The 19,559-nt window shown below is 45.5% G+C and overlaps 1 protein-coding gene across 1 annotated transcript in view; it reads left to right on the forward strand.

Moving 5' to 3' along the window:
- The window catches only part of Alk (ALK receptor tyrosine kinase), a 739,399-nt gene that overhangs the window by 664,960 nt on the left and 54,880 nt on the right, over positions 1 to 19,559 (forward strand). Inside the window, exon 13 of the mRNA XM_013354040.2 lies at positions 18,178 to 18,340. Within this exon, the coding sequence (XP_013209494.2) occupies positions 18,178 to 18,340 (163 nt within the window). The remainder of the gene's footprint in view (positions 1 to 18,177; positions 18,341 to 19,559) is intronic.

Below are 19,559 nucleotides of genomic sequence, written 5' to 3' on the forward strand. Positions count from 1 at the left end.
CGGCTCAACACATTTCTTATAGTGAAAGTGGTTTTGCATGTCCGGGAGTCAGTCAACACAACACCCCCTGCTGGTGGCCAGCTCTAATGACCTCAGTCTCATTGGTAACCAAGAAAGAGAACCTGTGGACAGTAATGGCATAAAACTGGAGATTGGGTTGAAGGCATTCTGCTTACCAGAAAGAGCCTCTTGGTGTGTTCTGGGGATCTGAACTCTGGCCCTCACGGTTGTACAGCAAGTGCCCACTGTTGTAGACCGCCATGCACACGTTTCCTTTAGACACAAGAGAAGACACTAAGGTCATGCAATGTCTCTCTCATGTTATGCTGAAGAACTCTGAAAATAAATATTGGTTGAGGAAGAAATATAGCATAGTTGTGGTGTGTGTGTGTGCATGCGTCCGTGCATGTGTGTGTGCATATGAGTATAAGCATTTGGTTCACATAGGTACAGGTTCATAACTACTCGATGACCATATTGGGAGATCACAAGACAACCTCAGGTGTCAGTCCTCAGATCTTCCACAGTTTTTTGAGAGAAAGTCTCTCATTGGGCTGGAACCTCCCCATATAGGTCAAATTATCTGGCCCATGAACTTTCAGAGATCCCCCTGTCTCAGGGTCACTGGTATTGCAGGCTTGTGCCACCACATAAGGCTTTTGTGAGTATAGGTTCTAAAGGTCTGAACTCACAACCTCAGGCATCCGAGGCAAGTGCTTTACCAACCGAACTACTTCTCTGGCCTCCAGACCCCAGACACTTAGACCTGAATCCCAGCAATGCTGATCACTACAGACAGCTTTCTTTTCCTGTCTGTCTCTGTTTTTTCAAATCAAAAACATTGCTTTATAGATCCACAGCTAAAGAGCTTTCTGCACAGGTTCAGGTCCCCAGACTCCGCATTAAAACTAGAAGGTGTGGCAGCCCACCTACAATCCCAGTGTGTAGGAGGGAGAGGCAGGATCCAAGAGCTTCTAGTTCATTCTTGGTATACAAAGTCAAGAGAGACTGAAGAAGACATATCATGCCAGCCTCAGGCCTCCACACTCGTGTGAACAAATGTGAAGGCACCCACATAGACACACATGTACCCACATACATGCAAGCATGAACACACACATACATCAAACATACTAAAAAATAGTTTTTACATTATTAGTAGTGATATCACATAGGTCTTCTATAAGGACCACAGAAGTTAATGCACACCAAGGGTTTATAAGGATGTCTAACGTTGTATCCCGGTGAGCCTTTCTTACTTTTCCTATTCTAGGATTGAGAAAACTGAGGGTCAGAAGGCAAACTACTCACCCTGCCATCTCTACAGAGTCAGGGTTCAGCATCAAGGCTGCTTATTTCAAAGCCTTCTCCACAGTTCACCCATACCTGTCGGGGCAGTATCAACTGCTACCCGCTTACCAACAAACATCAAGGCAGAAGGCTGGTTTCATTGGCTGGTTTCTTTTTCCATCCAGGGGGTTCAGTGCAGCATCCTGTGCACAAGACAGCACCGCTTCTCCTGGTACCCAATGCCGGAAAGCCTATGTTTTCGGTGAAACAAGCCTGCATTGGGAACCTACACTGTGCTAAGGCCTGCTCTTGCAAACTGTCCCACCAGATCTGGCTCACACAGGCCCCCATAGCAAGCCATTGTTCCCATGTAGAATTAAGGCAAGTGCCCCAGCACCCTTACATAGCTCTGACTTCATCCTGCCCAGATGGTGCACTGTGAGTTATCCTGAACCAATCATTCCTAGAAAGCAGGTCCTCAGCTCAGGTAGAGGGGCACTTGCCTATGATCTCAGCCCTTAGGAGGCGGGAGAAGATGAGTAGGTAATTCAAGGTCATCCTCTGTTAGAGAGTGAGTTTGAAGTCAGCCTGCGCTACAGGAGGCCTTGTGTTTAAAAGGAAGGGAAGGAAAAGGAGGAAGAAGAGGAGGAAGCAAATGAGCGGAACTTCCACACAATCACTTTAGAACCCCCACACCACCCTGACATCAAGGGGGAATTATGAGCTTCTAGCAAACACCTAAGGTTTACCTGGGCTGCTGCTGCAGCCACCCCAAGTGGCAGGCAGGAGCCACCGCAATCCTCTCTTCCTGCTGGCCCTGAGAAAACGTGTTATTTCTTCCCATTTGTTTTGATGACAAGTTACCTAAGTGGGAGACAATAAGTGATCCAGGAGCTTTGGGCTCAGCACGCCTTGATTAAGATCATTTAGCTCGCGGCTGGCAGAACACAAAGGCCCTCCATCAGTGCACACAGTAAGCACTTGTTTAGGAAGTCCGCTTTAATCATCATTTTCCTCCCAGACTCCTTGCCTCAGCCCGCAGCCCAGCCCTGTGTCTCCCGTCGCTGCTGTCTACCTCTCTTGCTACACTTAAGTTTGTTACACTAAACCTTTACCAGGAAGTCTTCTATTTATAATTCATCGGAGCCAGGAGGTAGACTAGGCTCTAGGAGAAGCACCAAGATGGCTCCTCTGCTTGCCCTTCCCTGGCCAAGAGAAAAAGAGACTCCAGGTAGAACCACATGGTGAGAAAACTGGGGGGAAGGCAGAACTCCACCAAGTCAGGGGCTCCCCAGAGGGAACAGACAGGAACAAAATCTTCGCTATGGGCAGGGACTGTGTAGGGAGGAGCGAGTCCTTTGAAGGAAGTGGCCATAGTCTGTGAACCTCAAACAACACGAATTTGTCTCTCAATGCCAGGACCAGCTCAGATCCTCTACCTTGAGATCTCAGATGAAACTTGACTGGGGAAGGAGTCATACCCAAACCCAGCAGATTTTTGGTAGTTTCTGGAGGGTATGGGAGCACACCAGTTCCTAACTGGTGAGAGGCCACCATCATCAGTTTCTGCTGGCCTTGGCAGCCTACTTCCTTCCAGGTGTGTTATGGGCAGGGAAGGACAGACAGAGAGAGAAAGAATCTGCTAGCAAGGCAGAAGTTGTGATCTTGAGAACAGTATCCCATCATCTTGGCATGTTCTGTTGGTAGAAGCAGCTCACAGGTCTCACACACAGGAACCTCAGATGGAGACCCGCTCAAGACCACATACAATGGCTTCATGCGTATGAGCAGCCACACCGGGAAACCCTCAGAGACCACTGAACTCTCAGGCCCAGTTTGAAAAGTGTCTATTAGCATTCCATGGGCAGTCATCTATTCACAAAGCACCTACTGAGTGCTACATAGCACCAAGACAGTGGGCACAAAGCACCTACTGAGTGTTACATAACACCAAGACGGTGGACACAAAGCACCTACTGAGTGCTGTGTAACACCAAGACGGTGGACACAAAGCACCTACTGAGTGCTGTGTAACACCAAGACGGTGGACACAAAGTACCTACTGTGTGTTGCGTAACACCAAAACAGTGGACACAAAGCACCTACTGAGTGCTATGTAACACAAGACGGTGGGCACAAAGCATCTACTGAGTGCTGCATAACACCAAGACAGTGGGCTGGCAAAGAAGCCTAGAGACCAAGGTTCTTTCTTAAAGCTGACTGTTGTAGTAAGAAACTGAGATCACTTGTAACAGGTGATAAAGGATACAAAACCAAACATTCATATGAAATGCTGTGTTACTGTCAATTCTGTTATCAAAATATATAACCAAAGAATTGGGCAAATTCACTTCCATGAACTGTATAGTGTGTGTGTGTGTGTGTGTGTGTGTGTGTGTGTTATGTGCATGTATTTTCCCTTCTTTTTTTCACTAAATTCCAAGAAAATTCTAGTTTCTCGCCTTTCAAATCTAACCATTTTTTTTTAAGTGGAGAGAGGGGGCATTTAGAGTCCACACAATCAGTTCTCCAACCCAACCAATTGTCTCTTTGCAAGTAAAAGCATTACACTTGCTTGTGTGGGAGAGGGGCGGATGTCTTGTGAGGGGTTCTGAAGGACTGCCTGCTATGAACCTTCTCATCCATATTGATAAACAGAGTAAGGTCTGTCATCTTCCAAAACGTGTCTGGGTCTTAGAAATCATGGAAACTCCCGGACCTTTTGTTTTCCAAATAAATCCCAGGTGACTGCTCCAGAAAGGCCTGGTTTGTTTTTAAGAGTGAATATTGACTGTGAGTTCACGAGAAGGTGAAAGCAAACTTGTTCTTCTGATGATTATTGTTTTAGTAGGTGACTGGCAGTTTTAATGATCGCACCCCAGGATTAATGTTAGCATGGGATGAAAACAAGGCAGCGCTCTGGGCTGTCTACCAACCTGCCTGAGGATCGATAGCAAGGCCTCCATGTTATTCGGCATCCTGGGAAAGAGGACTGTTTCTCCTCAGCCAGCCGTGACTCTGACCTTTCTAAGTAGTCTGCTCAAGTCTATTAGCTGATCTGTTCCACCAGCTCTTGAGTGAGGAGAGTGTCGCCACTGCTTAAGGAGTAGTACTTCTGGGTTCTCTCAAAGACGGCCATTTAGTTATGTCTGTGCTTGGGTCCGTCTGAGTGTACGTACCCTTGGCATGAGTGTGTACTGGGCAGTTCTAGGGAGACCTACCCTACCCCCTTCCAGTCAAAGTAGCTTCTAGCAAGCATATAGCTATACTATTAGAAATTGTCCAGTTTAACCGCCTTTACCGTTCTTACACAGACTCTCTTACCCGGCAAAGTCTCGGACCCCTCAGTGTTCATGACATCTCCCTGGTAGGTGTGCACATGGGCTTGGTAGCACCCACGCGAGCTAGTTATCTTCTTTCTGTTGTGTTTTGTTTAGTTTTTATTTCCATCTAATAAAGATCCATGCGCCGCTTTCTATGAGTCTAGCACTAGTTTAGGCTCTGGACATACGGCGGTAAACAGAATAGACTAGCCCAACTCTTGCAAGACTACACCAGTGTACAAATTTCGTCTTGTCCTACGCTGACACAATAAAAAGAAAAGGAAGCTAGCTAGGGAACAGAAGCAAGAGTGGCAAGGGACTGTGGTAACACATGGGTCATGGCAATAAAACACTGAGTAAAAAAACTTCGGGACACATTAAGTGTATCAGGTAAACATTACTAGTATTGGGATCCTAGGTTTTACAGCTGGGTGTAGGGGTTAGGGAAAGACTTTTGCCTCTTAGCTTCTGCTTTAACTTAGAACAGCAGAGGCAGGTTAACTGGCCAAGTTCTGATAGTGTAGCTATGCGCTTTATGACCGAAAGAGGGGTTGGTCTTCCTAGGACCCCCACCTCCACCCCAGTACATACTCATGCCAAGTGTACACATACTCATACATACCCACTCCAGTACACACTCATGCCAAGTATATATACACTCATAAATACCCACCTCAGTATATACTTGTGCCAAATATACTTACACACACATACCCACCCCAGTATACACACATGCCAAGTGTACATACATTCTCACAAACCCAAACATATCAAGGTTCTCCATGACCAAGCCACAACCCTCATAAGGTCTAAAGGCCTTGACCATGACATGTACCAAGACAGAGATGGCAGACGGTAGAATAAAGGAAGGACTGTCTAGCAATCTAAGGCAGTGGGGTGTCTCTGATGTCTGTCTCTCCACCAAGGAAGCCACAGGCCTGTGTCTAAGGAAGACTTAGGAGCCCTCTCTCCTTCACTCACGTCACTGTTTAAGGTCTTGTGGCCATATCCTTGGGTCAGCAGTGTTTCCATTGCAAGTGAGTGGAAGGCCTTGATCTAGCATGTTCTGTTCAGGTTAAACCAGGACCCAGAACCCATTAAAAATTTAAAATAAAGCCAGGAGGTGGTGGCGCATGCCTTTTATCCCAGCACTCAAAGCAAGTTCCAGAACAGAGCTACACAGACAGAGGGACCCCGTCTTGAATAAAACAGTAAAAAGAAAATACAATAAAAATATCATAGACAACTGTTGATGTCTATTCAGTGGCCCTATTAGTGACTGCTGTTGTTAGTTCAGTACCTGCTACTATAAAGACCACATCTCTGTCCCTCTAGGCCTTTTCCTCATGATCCTAAAATGGCCATTGCAGCTCCGGCCATCACACCTGCACTGCAGGCAGGAATGAGAGAAAAGCCATCTCTCCTTTCTTGCCTCTTGCCTCCTAGTCTTGCAGGTATCTTTCTTTGGGTTGACCATTTGGTTCTAATGTTTTCCCACTGTTTTCATCTCTGCCCTTGGCTTTGGGGTGCCTCGCCTTCTCATGGGTCTCCAGTTGTCTTTGAGGCTCTGACACCAGACCCGACAACCAAAACTGTCTTTTCTTTGGATTTTTTTTTTCTGCCTTAAAATCTTCTGACTAGTTGGGCCGCACATCCTCCAGTGGGGTCATAATCCCACCAGCCTGGAAGGGCTGTAGCAAACTGAGTCAGGGGCACACAACCAGCAAAGCACAGGGGAACTAAGTAGTTAAGGTGTGGCTGCCAACACTGCGCTCTCTTCAGACGCAGCGAATCCCAATGACATAACCCCGATGGTGGTGCAGGCAGAAGTCTCTGGTTCTTCTGGCCTGTGTGGGGGCAGAGCCAGTATTTGAGCTACCATCACTTCCCACTTAAGCCTTGCCACCGAATCCATTATGTCTAACCTGCAGATGGCTGAGTCCACAGTACCCATGTCAACATCAAATACTTTATTAGCCCAGCTCTGGTCTGAAGCCAATTTGGGAATAACTGAATTAGCCCCCAAAGCCTCCCTTAACTTAATTTTTACAGCTCTGCTTTCAAGAGAGTGAGATGGTTTTTTTGTTGGTTTTTTTTTTTTTTTTTCCCAGTGACCTTTTTCTTCTCCTGTGTGTGACTGAGTTTCCCTCAGGGAGCAGGGGGTAGCTGAGAACACAAAACAGCAGCCATCACAGGCGCCATTAAAAGCTCCTGCAGATTGCTGGGTGTCAGAGCTGTTTAAGGGTAATTCAGTCCTGTGAAAGCAGCTTTTATCTCAACAGCCCTGACTTGGGGCCCACTGGTGGGGCGGTCCTTCTCTAGGGGGAGTTGTTGGCCTCCCAGCAGCAGGGCAGTCGGCCTCTGGTCTCTGTCCCAGGATGCTCCACTGCTTATGAGGCATCCCACATGGCTAGAGGAACTTCCTACGGAGCAAAGGAGGCCAGAGGGCAAAGTCCAGTGAGATCTTCTGGGACAGCACATAGCTAACCAGGGCTGGTGTCACCACCAGCGGGGAGGTGTCAGGGGCAGCTGCACACAAGTACATGCATAGCATAGGTGAAAATACGAGCACTGTGTATGTACAGGCAAATAATTCCCATTGAAGCAAACTGGAAAGACAGCGGTTGAAAGCGCATGCAGAGACTGGGAGTGTGTTGTGGGACGGCAGCGCCATGCTTCCTCACCCAGCCTCAGCTCCCTCTCGCACCCCAGGCTTATGGTTTAACTTTTCACAGAGCCACTATCTTAGGGCATGGAAGCAGCAACCTTTTTTCCTTCCTTTTCTATTGACCTAACACGGGTGTAAATCTGAAGCTCACTGAAGGATGGAGATGCTACTCACATGCACTCTGATTAAATATGCTGCCCTCCCGAAGGCCTAACGGCAACCCAAGCGGGGTGACACCTTCTTATCTGGAGTGACACCGCCAGTGCTTCCTGACAAGCACCAGAGAGGAAGTGTAAACACATCCCAGAACCCTGAGACAAAAAGTTAGGGACCTACAGTCTGAACCATGGAAAGTGGAGATCCCCTCTCACGCCCCTGATATCGGATACAAAATATAACAAAGCACAGTAGAACGGGGTGACCTTCTGAGAGAGAAGGAAAACAACTTCATAGAAAGTATTGGTACCCGGGACCATCTGGTGCAAGTTCACTCTTTAAACCTAGGTGGCACTGCCAAGCCAAGGCTCAGCTGTACTCAGTGGGGAGTATCCCACGAAAAAGAAGTGTGATTAACATAGCAGAAGGTTCGAGACCCTGAAGCAAATTAGGACAGCAGCTGCCAGAGGGCAGAGATGGAAGAAGCAAGGGGTCTGACCCGAAGGGGCACTGAAGGGTGAGCCTAGCAAACGGACTAAATGTTGCCCAAAGGCTTTTGGGTTTGGTTTACGTTCTGTGTTTATGTAAGATTTAGAGAGGTTGAAAACAAAGCAAAACAGCAGACAAATTATGCTGTTGCCACCATCGGTACCTTTCTCCCAGAATCTTTGGGAAAAAACAAAACACCTCTCTAAATCTTACATGAACACAGAACTCAAATCAAACCCAAAAGCCTTTGAGCAACATTTATAACCAAATGATGATAAATTAATTACATTCCAAGATCCTCAGACCAGTAATGAATGAAGACGAAGTGTGACCTCATATTCTCGGTACACACAGATCTGTGTGGTGGCGGGCGTGTCTGGTGTGTTGACTTACATGTGAGTTTATCCCCAAGAACGGCATGGCTAAGTCTTACGGCAGATCTCTTTGGAGTTCTCAAGAGGAGCCTCCGTGCTGATGTCCACAGTGGCTGACCCTATCTGCAGTCCCACCAGGAGGGTGTGAGGCTTCCCTTGTCCTCACATCGGCACCACCATTTGATTTGATTAGGAAAAGCAATTGTTTATTAATTTTCACATTTCAGGGTTAATTATATACACATGCTGTGTTAACTTTGTGCAAATACAAATTTTGTTAATTTTAAATCTTATGTATACGTATAATCTAGTTAAGATACACTGTATAATCACACATGTCATCTTTGAAAACAGCTACTAGTAAATCCTTAAAGTACTTATCACCAATTGTCTTCTAAACTCAAATTAACAAAACACAGCACCATACATAGTGTATATAAACCAAGGAAAAATACAAATAAAGCTTTGTATTTCCTCACCACCATTTGATTTGATTTCTCTGTTTTCTGACTAGAGTGAGGTGGAATGTCAGAGGTGTCTCAATTTGTATTCCCCTGAAGGCTTAGGATGTTAATTTTTTTTTCATGTTGCTTGGTCATTTACATTGAATCTTTTAAGAAATATCTGTACATTTCATTTGATCTTGTATTGGTGGTGATTTAGGTTGTTGTGGGGTATTTTTGTGTTTAGGTTTTTTTAGTTCTGTACTTTAGAGAGAAATCCTCTGTCAAATATATAGGTAGCAAACATGTTTCTCTCGTGGTATAGGTTCTTTGCTGAGCAGACAGCTTTTCATTTCACACAGTCCTATTTTGTCAGTCCGTGGCATTATTTCCTGAGACGTTAGAGTCTGGAGAAAGTCCTTGCCTATGCCTGTGTCTTGATGAGTTGCCCATGCTTATGTCTAAGCCAAGGAAGCTCTAGGTGTCTATATAAAGACACCAGTCGCTCCCACTGACCAAAGATATGGCAGTTTGAGCTTCCAAAGCACACTGATTATGATTAATTAAAACTTAAAATATATATTTAAATTCATAGATTTATAATGATATGCAAATATTTAATTGGGCAACCTCAGATAATGTGAAACGAATTCTATATCTTGAAAGTCAGAAAAAGGAGATGGAATTGAATGATAATAGTGCCTTTATTACTCCTGTCCTGCCTTTGAGTGAGCACTTTGCACAAGAAGGTTAGCACCTTGTCACAGATATACTCCAAACAGTCAGTGAGAAAAAGGTATAATTAAAGCAACATTGGTTTGTAGTTCCTAGTAAATGTTTCTATACCGTGAACTTTAAGAAGAGCCAATATTAAAAGAGACAGAGCAATGATCAGGCATTTGGTACCTTATGAGAAAGCACCGCCCACATCAAGCAAAGAGATGTAGCTCGCACACTTTCAGGATGGAGCAGCCTGCCAACCTGAACTGTGTGGATGCAAAACACAAAAGCCAAACTCTGCGAAAAGCCACAAATAAAATGGTCCCTATTCCTCAAAAGTTAAAATCAATAAAAAGAAAATATATAGGGGAATTCTGTTGATTTAAATAAACAAAAATTATTTATAATATATATGTATATATCTTTATTGTATTATATACATACGTGTGTGTGTGTGTGTGTGTGTGTGTGTGTGTGTGTGTGTGTGTGTGTGTGTGTCTGTAAAATCTCCTGGCCTACAATCTCAGCAGCTTGGGAAACATAGTCAGGAGTAACCGCAGATCCAGGGTAAACCTGGGCAATTTTGTAAAGCTTTGCCCCCCAAAAGGGGGGGAATGGGGTAGGGAGCTAGGGCTGTAATTCACTGGTGAGTGCTTGCCTAACATTTGCAAATCTTGGGGTTCAGTCTTCAGCACCACAAAATCAAAATTAATGGAGAAGGCTAGAGAATGCTACTTAGCGATGATGCACACTTAGTGGGGGATGGTAAAGCTACTGAGAAATTGAAAGAAGTGATTATAATGTAATCCAGGATATGGTCCCTTTGAAGAGCAAGGAAGCAGAGACTGGAGAGACCACGAGCCCACTGGCCAAGTTCTATTTCTTGACCTGAGTAGTAGTATTTGCTTTATAATAATAACTCATTGATTATATAATATACACCTGATTTGTGTTTTCCTCCATGATTTACTTTAAAATGAAAAGGCTTAAGTATTTTTTAGCATTGTCAAAGGAACTCCTGTTGCACCACTAAACAGAGAGAATGATTTAATTCCCAAGTGGCAACTTAACAGGCCGGAGTCTTCTTTATTGCTCTTGCAGCTGAACACAGGAACAAGCCAGGACTTTAAAATAAAAAAATAAAAATAAAAAACAAATCTATCTGTTGTAATACTACACAGTAAAATACCAGGGGTCTAGTTGCCATGGTCACACTCTCTGACTGATCAGGGTTGATGGTGGTGGAGTTGCTTTAGCCCAGGAATGATTAAAAGTATATACATGATTTTCATTTTTGTCCTAGCTAGGGAACAGGCTGACTTCCTGAATACCAAAGGTCATTCTCCCTGCTTTCGATAAGGAATTGTTGCCATATACATTCATAGATGGACGACGAACCAGATTTGGGCCTGATATTTATTTAATGGGATGTAGGGGGCCATGAAAATGGGCCACAATGCACAGCTTCGGTGAAGTTGAGCTCAGTCAGTGGTTATGGCTTAAATTCAATTCCGATGGAGCCCAATCAAAATAGCACAAATGGTCCATGTGACCTTCTGAGCGCTGTTCCTCTGTAGGACACGCAAGGCCTTGAACCTGAGGCAGAGCCTCGTTGCTGTGATTAATAGAGATTGCTGAGAACTAATTTTCCTTTGTATTGTACTTTATTTCTTTGGCCTGAGTCGAGCAGATGAGATGCCTCAGCCACAGCAATAAACCCGTGCAATCACTGTCTGGCCTATTTTTTAAACATTGTGCTGCATATTACTAATTGATTTGTTTCTTCTTGAAGGGCTCTGCAATAGACTTAAAATGAAATTCAGTGCGTAATGGATTTTTCTTTACTCGGCTGTCTATAACCAATCAGTATCTTCATGTGTGTGGGTTCTTTGTACAATTTAAAAGTGAATGAGTATTCAACTGTGTTTCCAGTGTGTGGTGTGTGTAACAAGATAAATATGGGCTCTCTTCTCCCATAAAAGGCTTTTAATAAAATAGGGATTTTTAAAATTTTTTTTAGAGAAGGGAAGAGTGAGCTTCCTACCTCCCTTGATCTCATCATGTGTCTTCCCTGGGGGCATTTCATCCCCTTAAGGCATCACAGAGCTTTGGGAACCAATAAAGAAATTTAGCGGAGGAGCTAGGGGAGGCTCAGATTGGCCTCTCGGCTTTCATCTGCCTCTCCCGTGACCTTGCTGTGACCTTAATCATCTCTCCTGACACTGATGTTGTGACTGTTTGCCAGTGGTGCTAGCCTTTCCCTTAGCACTTCTGAGCTAACACTTAACAACCCAACGACTGGACTTCCTCTTGGACACCATCTAAATCCTGGGACACCCCTGGGACTAGACCCCCTAGTCTTGGTTCCTGCTTTCCTTGCCTGATTCTCATGACTCTATGAAGCCCACACTCTGCTAGGCTAAGGTGCTAGTGTGCTCACTGTGGGACTTTCTGGGACTGAGAGTCCAATCACAGTGGTGCCCTGACTAGTTCTCATCTGCCCCTTCATGGGTCTGAGCAACTTTGATGTAGCCATTCCGGCCTGAACTGCAGCCAGCCTGAGGGGCTGAAAAGGCAACATTCTATGACTTGGAAATGTTCCAGCTGCAGGGCTTGAGAGAGGGAGACATTCCTGGTGATCCTGGTATCTTTTAATGTGTGTGTGTGTGTGTGTGTGTGTGTGTGTGTGTGTGTGCGCTCTTGTGTGTGTATGCTCTTGTGTGTGTATGCACATTTGTGATGTTTCTTCAGGGACCACCTACTTTTTTTTTTTTTAAGCAAAGTCTCTCACTAGATCATGTGGCTCAACAATTTTAAGCTTAGCTGGCTGGCCTGTGAGAACCCAAGGCATTCCCAACCCCTGCTTCCTCAGTACTGGAGTTACAAGAACATGCTACCATGCCCATTGAACCTGGAACTCATTGATATGGCTATGTGCCTGGCCGATGAGCCCCAAATATCTACCTGTCTCCCACCCTGAGCCCCACCAGTGCTGGGATAGTCTGGCTTTGTACATAGGTACTGAGATCAAACTCACACCATCCTGCTTGTGTAGCAAACACTTCCCTGGCTGAACTGTAGCCCCAATCTGCTCCCCCCAGCTCCTTTGTAATCCTCCAAATTGGCATAAGAGAACTGCCCTAAATTCCCAACTTGACCAATTACCCACTTACTTGGCTCTTCTGAACTTGCATTTCCTGATTCTTTTTTGTTTTCCTTTGCTTTTTTTTTTCTTTTTGGTTTTTCGAGACAGGGTTTCTCTGTGGCTTTGGAGCCTGTCCTGGAACTAGCTCTGTAGACCAGGCTGGTCTCGAACTCACAGAGATCCGCCTGCCTCTGCCTCCTGAGTGCTGGGATTAAAGGCGTGCGCCACCATCGCCCGGCTTCGCTTTGTTTTTTAAGACAGGGTTTCTCTTTGTAGCCCTGGCTATCCTGGAACTCACTCTATAGACCAGGCGAGCCTCAAACTCAGAGATCCACCTGCCTGTGCCTCCGGAGTGATGGGTTTAAAGGGTGCACCACCACCATCCGGCAAGGCAAATTTCCTGATTCTTAATGGGGATAATACAGCTCTACCTTTAGCACACGGAGTTTTCACAAGTTCAAAGGCACTGAGTTTGTGTATGGAAGCGCAGTGCCTGGCCCACTGAGAGAGTGTGCACCGCATTCCATGCACCGCAGACACTGGAGGATTGTTGTTCCTCATGTAGATGGACCTGCCTCTCAGGTAGCTAAGGTTCCGATCTCCCATACGCACATTCTCCAAAGAAAACAAATAACTTCCATCCAAGTTTCAAAGCTCGCCTTGATTTCTGCTCCCTGGAGCTACTACAGCTAATCGCCCCCTCCCCTCGGATCTTAGACCAGTCTCTTTCAATTACAAGACCATGCCATGACCAATGCCTTCTACTCCAGGGACACTGCTGCATTGGTCCTGCTATCTGCCTGCCTTTTGTGGTTCTAACCTATCTTGGCCTAGAAGTCATGCCTGCCTTGCTTCCACAAACATCCCTTGTTCCAGAAGACTACCTAAACTCACAGTGGTCAATATCACCAGCGTTGTGCAAATAGTACACACCTTGGGTAAGGTTCTGGAAATAGAGCCTGTTCCAAGTAAGCAACTTCTCAGGAACGCTTGAAATAAGGATTAACGATTGTCTGCTTAGATGAAGTCACAGGGACACACAGTTCCATTCAGGGGACCCACTCAATGAGCAAATTATTCTCTTTAGAAAGACAGAGGCCAGCAGAGACTCATGTGTAAACAATCTTGAAAGGCTGAAGTCTATAAAACAGAAAGTTGATGGCCTTTAGGGGGCCCTAGACAGAGATGGAGTAATTCTCAACTTGGATCCCTTCTCCAGTGCTGACAAGATCACAAGAGTCACTAACATTCTTACATCAAGACGATGAGATAGATGGGACTATTGTACAAATCTAGTTGGGTATCAGAGTCCATTAGAAGAGTTTTTACATAAAGATTCCCTCCTGACCCCAAACAAGATCTACTGAATTTAAATCCCCAAGGCCTTGGTCACCAGGTAGTTTGGGAACGACTGTATGTCCCGTGTTAATGAGACATCTGGGCATGTCTATAAGATGTCCAGAAAGAATAAAGAGAATCAATGGCACAAAGCTGGAACAAGACAAACCCAGCAGAGAAGCAAGATAGGCCTTGCACAAGAGGCAATAAGCTCAGAAAGACCATATCCCCAAGAGGTGGTGGAAGTAGGAAACATAAATTGATTCCAAGCAAAGTTAGGCAGATTTACAGTGGTCAGAGCTATTCACAAGAGCAGGAACCACCATCGTGCTCCAAAGGCTGCTGGGAGCAGCAAAATTCTGCCTGGATGAATCATGAGTCTGACCGGGGATGGCAAATCCTCTATTCCCAGGGAATCCACTTTCGAAAAAGTTTCCTCTCTGGACCTTTCCATCAGAAATTGCTGAAAGTAAAAACAAAATTTTTGTGTATGGAAACCACCTGAGACTAATATATGTCCATTGAGTTTGGGAAAATACTGGCGCCTCCGTTGAGAAATGACCCTAGAGTCTCTCCTTCATGGAATGGGGCTATAAATCTCGAGGGTGGGTGTCTGATCCCCACAGTGAGGAACTGAACACGAAAGGACTATGTGGTTAACTGTCTTGACTGCCTCTCTCTGGTGTTACGTGCTATGCGAAGCACTTGGTTTAGGTTCCTCTTTTAATTTTCATCAGAAGTGAAAGCAGTAAGTAGTAGAACCCCATTTGCTCAGGTTAGAAAAAACAAGGCTCAGACAGGTCATGTAATCTGACCCAGGTCTTCTTAAACCTTGCCTATATGCAACCTTCTTTAGCCTGAGAAATTGTAACGTGACCTTGGAAACACAGAAAATGGGTACAAAATATCAAGCATTTGTTGATAATAAGTCACAAAGAAGGTTGTTTCAAAACAATTCTTTGGTATACATATAATTTTACCAATTATTAAAGAAGGAAGCAAATTTGCATACTAATGAGAGATATGCTTGTTTATCTAGTACAATACAATCCTAAGATACATCAGTTTCAAGCCTACATGCTGAAGAAGTTGGCAGGAAAGCTGTTCAAGGTCCATTTATGATGATTAAACTATTCTGTTGGATGAGAGGGAATTTTGTATGTGTAATAAGGATGCTGCAACTCACAGTATGCCATAGTTCTCAAGTGTGAGCTTTGGTACTTCAAGGCAGCATTTACTGGCATTGTGAGATGTGATGGCACACAAAGTGTGTGCGTGTGTGTGTGTGTGTGTGTGTGTGTGTGTGTGTGTGTGTGTGTAATTAAGACAATGGTAAAGTCACAGGATACAACATTGGTGATCACTGCCAGACACATCTCAGATTCAATATGTGTTTGAATTTGAATGAATTTTTGGTCATCGTACCTTTGTAAACCTTCTACTGTTGCCAAATTTCTCACTACCCACATGTTCTGTTACATGGCCTCATATTGTTATGGTCCCCAGCTAAGGAGCTTTTATCTAATTCGGGTCTCTCAGTTAGGCAGGGCCAAAGTTCAGAATGAGACACTTTGGTTCACTTGAATCTGAAGCCCATAATCCTCTCCCTACCTCATCAGACATGGCATCTGGCCAAGAAGTAGATGTCCAGCTTTTCTTGGAATATCCCAGAACCTCCAAATCCGATAATGAACAGGGGCTGAAGTTAAAGAGGGCTCTCTCTACTCAGGGTGAGGTGCTCAGACAAGGTACAGATGTTATGTCCAGAACGGAATTAACTAAAGGAAACACCATTCATCCGAAGCCAGGTTGAGAAGGCTTCTCCACATCCATGCTGTTTGCTGTAGACATGGCTGTCTGTAGTATGGCCTTCCAGCTAGACATAACAAAAAGGTGGGACTTGCGACTTCATTTCTTAAGTTTTGCACGTATTCTCTGCCCCAGCCTCATACTCAACTCACTATGGGCATGAGATTTATAGTGATAAAAACTCCCCTGGATACATTCGTTGTTCATTGCCAGTGACAGGATCAACCTTAGACTCGGGCAGGACCTGTCGACAGAGCTCCTATTTGTAGAGTTTGGGACTCTACAATGACCTGCCCTACCCCCTGTTAATTTTATCATGCCAGCCAGCCCCTTTCACAGATGATGGAACTAGGTCAAAGTCTCATGATACATCATTGGTGAAGGAACATTCTCCCCAAACCAGGTGTTCTTGAAGATGTCAGAGCCCACGGTCTTTTCACCTCACTCCTCCACATAGGTCATTTTGGCTTTGGAACAGGTAAAGGGACAACTGGGTAAGCGAATTCTGCCAAAATACCTTTTGTAAGCAGGACATGGTGAAACAAGCTCATCCTCTTAGCACTGAGGCAGAATAATTGTTCTGAATGTGAGCCAGTCTGAGTTATTCAATGAGACCCTGCCAGGAGAGGAGGCAAACAAAAATCCAGAACCTTCCATAAATAGTTAGTTCTTTGCGTTAATAGATTTGACCAGAAAGCTGACCATCAGCCAATATGCTCCTTAATTCCTAAACCTTGAAGTGACCTTCAGAAACCGTCAGAAACCGTGTGGAAGTCAACCTTTCTATCTAGATGGATGCATCAGAACGCCACTGGGACTTCAGACCCCAAGGCCAGGGTTCTATCACAAAAGTAAACCAAGGCTAGTTGAGGCTTCAGTTGCTCAGCCCTGCCAAGGTGACCTTCCTCTGACTGTCAAATCAGCCTCTTACACTTTCATCATCAAATTAGTTCAAAGCCTTCAAGAAATTTTCTTTCAAATGCTTTAGTGATGGTGCTACATACACACTCAAATTAATTTTCCATCGTTTTCTGTGCACAGAATTTGACTCAATCTCTCTTTAAAAGGGGAAATAATTTGGGCCATCTGAAAATGAGATTTATTTTAAGTAGAAGCTTATTTATCAAGAATACAGTTCTGAAAGCTTTTATGAGTTGTAAAATGTGTTAGATTTGAGGCCAAGAGATCTGACAAATCCCCAAGGTCCAGCCTGGCTGAAAGAGAGGACGTTTGAAAGGAAATATCCCAGTGGTAGAAGACAAGGTGGCAGGTAGGGCTTGAGTTGTGTTCCTGTGATGTCCCTAGAAAGCTAGGTAAGGACACTGGGCAAGGACAGACCACAGTAGGGAGGCAACGGGGGCCTGGGAAAAGGAAGAAAGTTTGACCAGTCTGTGACTAGGGAGATGGTTGAGTCAGAAAACTGCTTACTGTCATGTAAGCATAGAGACAGGAATTCAATCTCCAGGACCTACATGAAGAAGCCAGGCACACCCTTGTAATTCCAGCATGGGATAGGCAGAGATGACGTCTTAGGGCCTGTTGGCAAGCCAGTCTAGCCTAAATGGTAAGCTCCAGGCGAATGAGACCCTGTGTAAAAGGTGATGAAGGATGCTCCTGAGGATGTCACTCAAGGTTTCCACTGGTCCGCTACATATTCTCTCACACGTATGCACACGCAGAGGCATTCAAAGGTTGAAAAATTCAGCTTTTCTCCATTTTTGACACTGTCTGTTGTAGAACGTAAAAGTCACTCATTGCATTTCCAAACCGGGCTTAGCTGGCCTAAACAGGTTTTGGGTTGCCCCATTGAGGGCCTGTTGCCAAGAAAGCATCTCTGGACATAAAGCCATATCTGGAGAGCTTGAGGCTTCCTCCTCCTACCCTCAGGGTCCCTGAGCCGAGTGTGGGATCATAGGGCTGAGACTGTGTCCAGCTGGCTCTTTCTAGACACTCAAGGCCACAGCACTCTTTTATGTGCACGCAAGCCTTTGGGAACAGGTTAGACACCGCTGTAGTGTCAAACTTAAGTATCTGGGGCTTGCTCAACACCACACTGGACACAGCCTTTGCCTGGATGGGGATGTCACTTCCTCTCAGTGACAAAATGAGTCTGTGGTGCTAGATGTGACTTCCTGTGCCCCGCCCCCTGCTGTCCTGCGTTGTAGTTGGCTGCATCCCTTGTGATCTAAGTCTTTTTCATCTTCATGTCTTCCTGGACACATGGGCATATGACCCGGGTTCTGGCCCATAGCAGCCTCTTTACAGAACTATCCAGTTTGAATGACTGCTGGTCTTTTCTTCCCACAATCTCGGGACCTTCTCTGAATTTATGCCTCTAGCCATGGATCACACACCTTGGAGACAGCCCAGGGAGGCCTGTGGAGGAGGTAAGCAACTGACTCCCTCTCCTTTTATGTCACAGTTCACTGGCTGTTCACCACATGTGGGGCCAGCGGGCCCCACGGCCCCACACAGGCCCAGTGCAACAACGCCTACCAGAACTCCAACTTGAGCGTGGTGGTGGGGAGCGAAGGGCCCTTGAGGGGCATCCAGATTTGGAAAGTGCCAGCTACTGACACCTACAGGTATGTATGGTGATAGACCAGTTCCCCTGAAGAAGACTAAAGTCCTATCTGGGAGGTGCATGTCCCTGGGTGCCCAAGCATGCCAAGGGCCACAGTGTCTGGTCTGTTAGTGGAATACAATGGTTGAAGGTGGACTATGGCAGCAAAGATGTCTTTTGCCTTCGAAGAAGCGCACAGACTGTTAGTGGAGCTGATGAGCATATGAGCTATCTTCAGAATTATTACTAATTATAATTAGGGTGGACACAGAAAGCTAAGTGTCCAGTTTGACTGGTTTGTGTTTCACATGTATATGTTGAGGGGTGGGTGGTGGTGGTTACATGTTCACGTGTGTCTGGAGTTTTCTGGCCCCGTGATGATCCTGAGAATGTGCTCCACTTTACATTTGAGGTAGGGTTTCTCACAGAGCCTTGCGCTCACTGACTGGCTAGGTTGGCTGGCTGGTTAGTGTGTTTGGGGTCTCCTCCTGCAATTTCAGGGCTCCAGGGGTCTGCCTGTTTCTACTCCCACAAGCGCCAGGGTTACAAGAACGCCTAGTTTTTCATGTGGGTGATGGGAATTCAAATTAGTCTCTGGACTGGATTGAGCCATCTCCCCAGCCTAAATGCTAATGTTTCTTTTCCTTTCGTGGCCCTTCCGTTTTTGTGGGAATCACTACACTCTTGAAGTTTGTTTTCGGCCTGTCCCAGCCTCACAGTTTTCCAGCAGACCAGGCAAGAGTAGACCAATCCCACTGTGCCACCTTGAGTCCATGGTACCAAGCAAAGCTAATGGTGAGATAGTAGGGCTGGTTAAGAGCCAGGCTTCAAGGGTCTATCTCTGTAGGCAGGCGCTTGGCTTGGTGTGAATTCTATAAAGTTCCCAGCTGAGCTGTGAGGATCACTGAGTTGCACCAAATCCTGGACATGTCTGTGTGTCCTCAGGAGGGCTCTGGGATGGAGGCAAGACCAGTTGCTGGAGGCCTCATTTTAGAGATGAGAAAATGGGCTCAGAGAAATCCAGAAATGGCCCCCAACCTCAGACACCAGAGAGTGAGCATGGCCTGGCTGCAGCTCCTGCCCAGCACTGTCAGCTGTGCTAAGAACATCACTGTTAAGCGGTGCTGATGTTGATGTTCCCCATGGTTCTCAGAGCATCCCTCTCCCACCCAAAACTCTTCTCAGGTTGCCCTCCTGTTTCCCCTTAATGAATCTTGTGGTAGGCCCATTCCTGAAAGAAA

This window comes from Microtus ochrogaster, unplaced genomic scaffold (assembly GCF_000317375.1).
Source record: "Microtus ochrogaster isolate Prairie Vole_2 unplaced genomic scaffold, MicOch1.0 UNK26, whole genome shotgun sequence".
NCBI classification, from domain to species: Eukaryota; Metazoa; Chordata; class Mammalia; order Rodentia; family Cricetidae; genus Microtus; species Microtus ochrogaster.